General features: G+C 33.6%; 1 protein-coding gene across 1 annotated transcript; it reads right to left on the minus strand.

The window, feature by feature from the left end:
- Positions 1 to 1,023: 1,023 nt before the first annotated feature.
- LOC119615043 (serine/threonine-protein phosphatase 4 catalytic subunit-like) lies at positions 1,024 to 6,753 on the minus strand. The gene is given in 8 exon segments (XM_037971126.1): positions 1,024 to 1,300; positions 5,301 to 5,421; positions 5,424 to 5,469; positions 5,471 to 5,598; positions 5,601 to 5,657; positions 5,660 to 5,857; positions 5,860 to 6,293; positions 6,557 to 6,753. Coding segments are annotated over 7 exon segments (912 nt in total). The 5' UTR covers positions 6,092 to 6,293; positions 6,557 to 6,753; the 3' UTR covers positions 1,024 to 1,170.
- Positions 6,754 to 8,834: the final 2,081 nt, after the last annotated feature.

Consider the following 8,834-nt stretch of genomic DNA (forward strand, 5'->3'; position numbering starts at 1 on the left):
TATTATAATATTAATGTTCATTATGAGTGTAAAGCATTTATAAAATGGTTGTTTGTGGATTGATGGTATTTTTTATTAAAAAATGTGTGTGTTTTTTTTTTCAACTATTTATACATTAAACTAAACAGGAAAACTAATTAAAGGCAAATAGGAAAAGAACTAAATGAAATTATAAAAAGTATAAAAAAGGAAATAAGGATTTAAAATAAACAGCAGGCATAAATTAAATACTAATTAATGCATTTAAAAAAAAAATTGAAGAAATTTATTAAGTTTTGTTTATTTGTTAAACAAAATCATGATTTTAATAATTATTTTTTAACTTAAAATTTCCATTTCTGTGTTTTCAATTTCAGCTGTTTGTTTGTCTATTTTAAGAATGTGTTTTTTGTAATTTGTTTTAGAAAATACATTCCTTTTTAAATTGTTAAAGAATGCGGCAGTTTTTTTTTTTATTTTTTCTGTGTTATAACCTCAATTGTAAAATAATCAGGAGACATTTTAAAACTTTTCCCTATAAATTCACCAAATTAAATAAAATATTTGTTTTTATTTTTCAATTTTTGTTTGTTTTGTAATTTTTATATAGATTTTTTTTTATATTTATTTCGTTTTATTATACAAAATCATATATTTAAAGCAAAAATTTTTGTTTTTTTAAAAAAAATCTTTTATTCTTCTTCTTTTTAAAAAGCAGCAAAACATTTTTTTGTTTTAAAAATTAAATTATTTTTTGTTGTTTTATTTTTTTAATTATATTGTATTTTTTTATTAAATGTGTTTGTTTTCTTTTATTTGTTTTTTTGTTGTTGTTGTTGTTGTGGTTGTTCTAACTTAATACTTAGGTAACTATAACTAACATTTATTAAAAGAATCTGTTTTTGTAGTTTTTTTAAAGTTATTTGTTAAATTTTATGTTTTAGTTTTTTTTTTAATTTTTTTTTTTATATTTTTTCAAGTCATTTTATTTATTTTAGTGGAATATTTTTGTATGTTTATTTAATAATTGAAAAGTATTTTTTCGTAAAAATTTTTACAGTTCCACAAAAATATTGTTTTCTTAATGTTAAATTATTAAGATTTCTAGATATTTTGTCGACATTGTGATTTAAGTTTGTTAATGATGGTGTTTTTTTTTGTATTTACTGTCTATCGTCGTGCAGATGTTACTTAAAGGAAATAGTCCGCCTGAGGCTTTTTAGATGGTATACCTCGACTTTCTTGAGGTGCTGCTTCAAAAATGACAAAATCACGGTGTAGGTACTCATTTAATTCTAAAATAGCTGCCACATTTCCACATCTGTAAATAGAATTGTGATAACAAATTAGTTTTTAAATTAAATTTATTAGAACGACTTATTAAATAAATATTTTTTAGGGAATTTTCAAATACATATTTGTTTAATTATCATGATTGTTTAGACATAGAGTCTTTCTTTTCTCTATAGTTTAAGTGATGTTCGATTTTGATTTATATGGTCTAAAGGACTAAGTCTGGAAATCTTTAAATAGGACGGCGAGACATTCAAATATTTTCCTATGACAATATGATTGCTGATGAACTGGCAGGAATCATGATGGGCGAACATTAAAAATCATATATTTGAAATATTTTATGACAGTTGATCACATAAGCACACTTGTACAATCTCTAGGTCTTTGTGGCCTTGAATGGATACTACTAGATAAGCATAACTACATAAGACACCATAATAAACATGTCTTCTCACTTTGTGAAATAAATATTTTTCTAATCTCCCCACCGTTCATCTCGAATGATAAAATACATTCTTTGGTTTGTCTAATTGCTTTCGATTACACAATCAGGAACGTAGTGCTTATGTACCTTGTCCTCTTTCATTACATCACTATCATTCGCTACTTCCTGCTTTCCTTCTCTGTAGTCTCTTTATTTCTTTTCAATTATGTCTTCCGTGACTTCTTTCTTACTACTACAAAGAGACTTTAAAAACCTAAGTTGATCTGTGCGCTCTAACTCCTCAAAAGAACTCTTAGTTCAATGGCTCTACTTTTTTGAACTTAATTTCACCGTTAAACTTTTCTTTTAAAACATTAAATGATATTTAAAGAATACTTAACTCAAATCACATAAATAACCTTGTTTAATGAAATCAGCCAAGACCATTTGCTCATTATCTCCAAAATCTTACTTAAGCTGAATTCTACAGTAAAAATGCGCTCCATTTCTTGATACCATTCCAGTACTTCATAGATATAAAAACGAGGTTTTCACAACTATGTACCTTGAAAATCCAGTTGATATATTTCGCGTTAATCTACCAAGGTCTTCTTTCTGTTAAATATGTAAAGTACGGACTTGCTAGGCAAGGTTCGTACCTACACCTAGATCATGTCATATGTCATTACAACAGAATAATTGTATTGTTGTTGCTGTGGTTGACAGTCCTTAGCCGAATAATTCGGCTCATTCCGGTACGTAGAACCGGCTGTCGGGGAATGCTCAGCTGAACTTAGGAATCAGCAGGTTGGTAAATGAGAATAAGCAACTTGTGTTGGGGGAGTTGTGTATCTGACAATTGTTTTCAATATGTCAGTGATACCCGAAGCTCGGAAAAAGTGTCGAGTCATTTACGTTTTAAGACCTGGGAAAGACACGACTGAGGGATTATCATATAGGCCGATATCCATACTATCACCGGTCGAGTAGACTCTTGAGGTGTATGCCAGCTGTACTGCCACCTATTAAGCAGCTCCTTTCAGCATGGTTTTCGCAAACTGCCAGTCATGCCACACTCTTCGAGGATATCCACAATTCCCAACAACACGAAAGGATGGATCGTGAATTATCTAAGTGGCCCTCATTCGTTTCCTATAGATTTAGAGATAAAACACTCCGACCCCGTAGAGTAAAACGAGGACGTGTACTATCGCCGTTATCGCTTAATTTCTACCTCTCTAACTTGGATGTGATATCTTATGCGGGACGACTGTACTATCATGGCGACGGCCGGGATGATTTATACATTCTGATGAATGGTTATCTCAATGAAATACATCAGTTCTTCACTGCGCGTAAACTGCAACTATCATCAGCGAAGTAGTCAGCAACACTTTTTACCACCTGGACGAAGGAAGTATCCCTTATCCCTTGGCAACATGGTCGATGGAGTCCAAGTTCCGACGTATTTACTACCTCCGGTAGGTTAGTGTTCTAGTCTGGTAGACCGGAGGTGGTGGGTTCGATTCCCACCACTGGTTAAGGAGCGCACAACAAGCCCGATAGAGGTCTAGGTGTATTTCTACGGATTTGATGTATATATGTACATCCTCCTTAAAAACTACCTAACTAACTAACTAACTAACTACTTCCTCAGCTCACGCCACTGCAATCATGCACAAATTGCGAAATAGAAACAAGGTCCTCAAAGCGCTAGCCGGCAGCCCTTGGGGTATGGATACAGAAACCTTGTTAGCTACATATAAAACGATTGGTCAGTCAGTGGTGAATTATGCTGCTCCAGTCACCTTCGCTCAGTGATATCCAGTGATGAAACATTCATAACTGCCAAAATGCCGCCCTTAGGACTGTAACGGGCTGCCTACAAATAACATCGGAACATCATCTAAACGAGGAAACAAGGTCCTCCCAGTTAAGGAACATAATGTCATGTTGACTAAACAGTTTCTTCTGGGATGTCATCGAAGTTGGATGCTCCCCCGAAGCATGCCAGGAAGGATCTTCGTATATACGAGGAAAACATACGCAGTTATGAGCATGATCCAATAGATCAGACCTCGTATATGGAAGCTTTGATCGACATTCATAGAGACACTAAAATTCCGCATGAACGTCGTACTTGGAGTTCGCCTACCGCCCATAGCAGACACAGAAGAAAACCTGCCACGGAAAACAAGAGTAGTTCTGCCACAACTAAGATCGGGATGGAGCAACAGGTTTAATGCATACTGGTCTCGCATAGACCGTGCCTTCACCAATGAATGCACAGCATGTGGTCAAAGTCCACTTGATACCCACCACATATTCAATTGCTCAGCCAACCCTACTTTACATTGTCCAATGGATTTATGAACACATCCAGTTGAAGTAGCACAATTTTTAGGCATTGGACGTTGATGTAGAACTCTCCAACTAGATTATTGAATAGTTTTAGCTGTTACAACAACAATAACAGAATGATTTCTGATATGCAAAAGTACCAGTTGAAGAACAAAAAAGTTTATACATTTTCATTCCATTAGAATACTATATGTATGATTTGATGTTTCTATGTTCAATAATTTAGAAAATAAAAAAAATATATAAATTGAATGGCGAAAAAGTACCAAAAACATCCCTTTAATACATTTTCATTCAATCAATAATGCTGAGTGTTTCATTTTGCGTTTCTAGGTTCAATATTATAAAAAATAGAATAAAAAGTACGAAATTTGACAAAAAGATCGATCCCAGTGGAAACCTGATATAGAATTGATAAACAGTTGACAAAATTATCTACACGGATGAAAAATGATTCTGTACCACTGTGCAAAAGAACTGAAACCTCTATCAATCAGTCCTGTAATAGTAGATTGGATTACGAAGTAGGTATCTACGGCCTTATTGAGGGCAAAGCTACCGGACACCTTTGCCATTGCAGGAAAGCAGTCTAAGAACTCTGTTAACGGTATTTTTTGTTCAATTATAGCTTTTACAATTAATGAGACAATACCTTACCAAATTCTACAGCTTATGCTAGAATAGCTAGGAATAGGTTCCAATATGAATTAGGAAGTATCGCTGGATGAAGTCCGCGCAATTGTCTAGGCTCTATTAAGGTATTTTTACTTCGATTCTTATGTAAAAGCAAGGTTTCTAATCAGAAATGGTATTCAAGTGTAAGTTTTTCCATCAATACAATTTTCATCGAATTATATCAAAATCGATGGTTTCACAATAACATGATTTAGATTTACTGGACATCTAACTACATTTAAGAAAACTTGAGTTATAATATAATTAGCAAAAGCTCTCGCATATTGTGAAATACAGATATTTGTATAAATAGATAAGAGAGCAATATAAAAAAAATATGTTGCATCATCTTTACATGGGCGAATTCAAGAGAAGAAAGTGCATAATCTATTTATTACTACTACTTATTTGATGAAAATTATTACAAAATTATGAAATAAAATTATTCACAAATTTCTACTTGCTACAAACAAATAACAAGAAATCAAAACATTTTTAGTTTGATTTAAATCGAAATTGTAAATGAAATGTATTTTAACAAATAAAAAAGCTAAATAAAACTTACCTATAACAATAATTGGGAGCTGACCACACCGTTAAAACTGCTTCACCAAAATGCCATTTAAAGCCTTCCATAACCAATTGATGGGCACGACAAATCATATCAATATCATTCGTTCTGGTAATTGCATGACTACATCGGCACCAAATAGATAACCAGCGCACGAGGCGAAAAACACCCCAACCAGTTTGATCTTCTGGATCTGACCACAATAGATCACACATGGGACCGTCATGTGGCACTTCCTGTTTACGGTCAATCGTACGAATTTGATCTAAATACTGTATGGAGGGCGATAAGCGCCATGGACACAAAATATTTTACCATCAATAATGGCCGACAACGATAGATAATCGAAGATTCAGTACAATAGCGCCAAACAGCTGTGGAGCCATACTTACGCAGGCATTCATCGTAGAAACCATAGACCTGTGTGATTTGTCGAGATTCGTGATTACCGCGTATCAGTGTTATGCGATCGGGATAGCGAACTTTAAGAGCGAGCAGTAGTAAGAATGTTTCGACACTGTAATAGCCACGATCCACAAAATCTCCCATAACAGGTAATTTTTCTCCGGCACATCGCCACCCACTTTGAAAAGCTCTTTGAGGTCATAGAACTGGCCATGAATATCACCACACACTGTGACGGGGGAGTCTACACGCTGGACATTGCCCTCCTCCACCAGTATTTCACGTGCCTTGGCACACAGGGCTTTGACTTCATTTTCTTTTATAATCTCACAGCGTTTCAATTGCTCTATTTGGCGATCAAGATCGCTGTAGTCTGTCATTCTGTTTTAGCACACTTACCACACAAACACACGCACGAGAGGAGGAAAGGAGGAGATTGGTAACGTCAAACGGGGGCTTTGCCAAGCAGGTGTTGTTAACAGATGACACAAATAACTACGATGACAGGTTTTTTCTTTTGCACAATATACAAATAAATATGAAAAGTTGGTGGCTGACAGGCAGGAAGAGTGTGAGACACTGCTGTAAAAGAAAAACAACAAATGAAATATTAAAATCTAATTAAACCTTTACAAATTATAATACATAAGTAAATTTCCTATTACATTTAAAAAAACTTTTATTGCTTCTACAAATTTACCGCCTTTTATGGTGAACTTTTCCATAACATTAATTCTTATTATAAAAAAACCTCCAGCCATTTTCCAACCATCTTATATTTCAATACACACAAGTCGACGTCGCTGCTTGCCTTCAAAATAAATTTAAGCAGAAAATCCACTCACCGTTTAGTTTTCCCTGTTGTTGCTGGATTATCGCGTTATATTGTTATCTATTTATATTGTTTATCTATAGTTTGTTTATTATTTTGCATTTTTTACGTGTTTTTCTGATAAATTAACAAAAATTTTCTTAATGTAACATTAGAAAAAAACAAAAGAAATTATCGTGACCATCAACGCTTGGTTACACGGTTGCAAAATTAAGTACTATTATAGCATGAGAAAATTATAGCACAGTACAGTTATGTTTTAAAAAGGCACTAAATTGAAGAGTTGTACTTTTATGCTTAAGAGAACAGGGTTGATTTTTGAAGACAAGTGACGTTAGAAGAAAAACGTTATCTTTGAAATAATGTAAAAAAATATTTGACATGAAAAAAATTAAAAATCAACATTTTCTAAAATCGGCTGAAGCCGAATTTGATTTTTAAATGCCTTTGTTGTATCAAGTTTTTTTTTGGTTAATTTGAACAAGACCAGTTTTTCCGCTATTTAAGCATTAAACTGTATTGGAACATGTAAAATACATTGTGGTTGATGGTATTAGTGTTAGACATATGTATTAACATAAAATATCTTCCTTCAGAAATATTTTATGTTATATTTTCTACATACGGAGCTACTCGATCGCGTATTAGGTGAAATCTGGATTCCAACTTTATTGATACATTGGAGCACCGTCGCCGAGTTCTATCGATACAATGGAATACAAATTATATGAAAATTGTTCACTCGCCATTCAGCTATCTGGATAAAATTCGTATATGGATATAAGTGCTCTTATTTCAGAGAAGCAATTCCATTGTAGTATCAATAGAAATACATACCAATTTGCGTCCTTTCCCGTGCGAGGTCGAGTAGCTCCAATACCACAACTTTCCATAAAGATAGGAGTTACATGTACATTTCCACGTAAAAAGTTTATTTTATTAATTTATTCAATAAAATTTCAAAGCGAACGCCTGAATAAAATAGGTGTTCGATTTGAAGTTTCAAGTGTGTATTTTTCAGGTTATGCGTTTTATAAATATCATTTTCTATACATTTTCCACAAATAACGGAACTTGTTCACTTGTTTCAACGCAAACAATCACCTGTCACAATGAAGTGTTTTACAAATACAAATTTAACAAGTAAGAAAGTATAGTCGGGCGTGGCCGACCATATGATACCCTACACCATTTATGAATATTATATGTGATTTATTTTTCATAATAAGCATTTATCTTCAATATTCCATTGTTCCGATACATTTAAGCAATTTATGGATAAAAACTAATTTTCTAAAAGAGGCTTTATATGGGGACTAGGGGCAAATATGGACCAAGCCCGATAAAATTTGTGAATATATTTATATTTACATAATATTTTATTGTGCTGAATTTCATCGCGATATTTGTGTTTATAAGTTAATTTGGGACATTCAAGTAATTTTCTGAAGAGGACTTGTATGGGAGCTAGGGTCAAATGGGGCCCGATCTTTATGAAATTTGGCAGGGTCACCAAGACTTCTATAAAAACTTAGTTGTGCCGTATTTTATCGATATATCTGTATATTTAACATAATTATGAGCTCAGAAGCCCTTTTCGGGGGGTTCTGTTTCTTCGTCCTTGGTCAAATAAAACGTGCGTGTCAAATTTCATCCAATTATCTTGAAAATTGCGACCTGTACCTTGCGCACAAGGTTTACATGGACAGCCAGCCAGACGGACGGACGGACGGACATAGCTTAATCGACTCAGAAAACGATTCTAAGCCGATTGGTATACTTTAAGGTGGGTCTAGGACGAATATTTTTGTATGTTACAAACATCAGCACAAATCCAATATACCCTCCCCACTAAAGTGGTGTAGGGTATAAAAATTGATAGGTGAAGTAAGGCGTAGGGATTTACGAAATTAGGCTCTTAGTCTAAAAATGGAAAATACTCAAAAAAAAACTTATTTTTGGCAATTTTATAAGATTTTTAAATTTCTTTGCCTTAAAAAGATAGATTTCTGAAGGCAAACATCTGTTTTTTCTTTTCTTTTTCTAAAAATTGCTTTAAACTCTGGATTGGCGGACTAGCAATAGTGGGTGAGGTGCCTACCCTATGTAGTAAATATTAAAATTACAAAAGTACTCTGTGTAAACCTGTACTTACCTACTCATTTATCGCATCAGCGATTTTTATGAATGCAAACCGTTTTCTGCGCATCATAATTTCTGTGATGCATTGCCGAAACGTACTGCACATCAAATGGAGCGCAGTGATGCATTCCGAACAGGCCCATAGTTTA

The sequence above is a fragment of the Lucilia sericata genome, unplaced genomic scaffold, assembly GCF_015586225.1.
Source record: "Lucilia sericata isolate MDLA Ls3-8-SP2 unplaced genomic scaffold, ASM1558622v1 Contig003918F_arrow, whole genome shotgun sequence".
NCBI classification, from domain to species: domain Eukaryota; kingdom Metazoa; phylum Arthropoda; class Insecta; order Diptera; family Calliphoridae; genus Lucilia; species Lucilia sericata.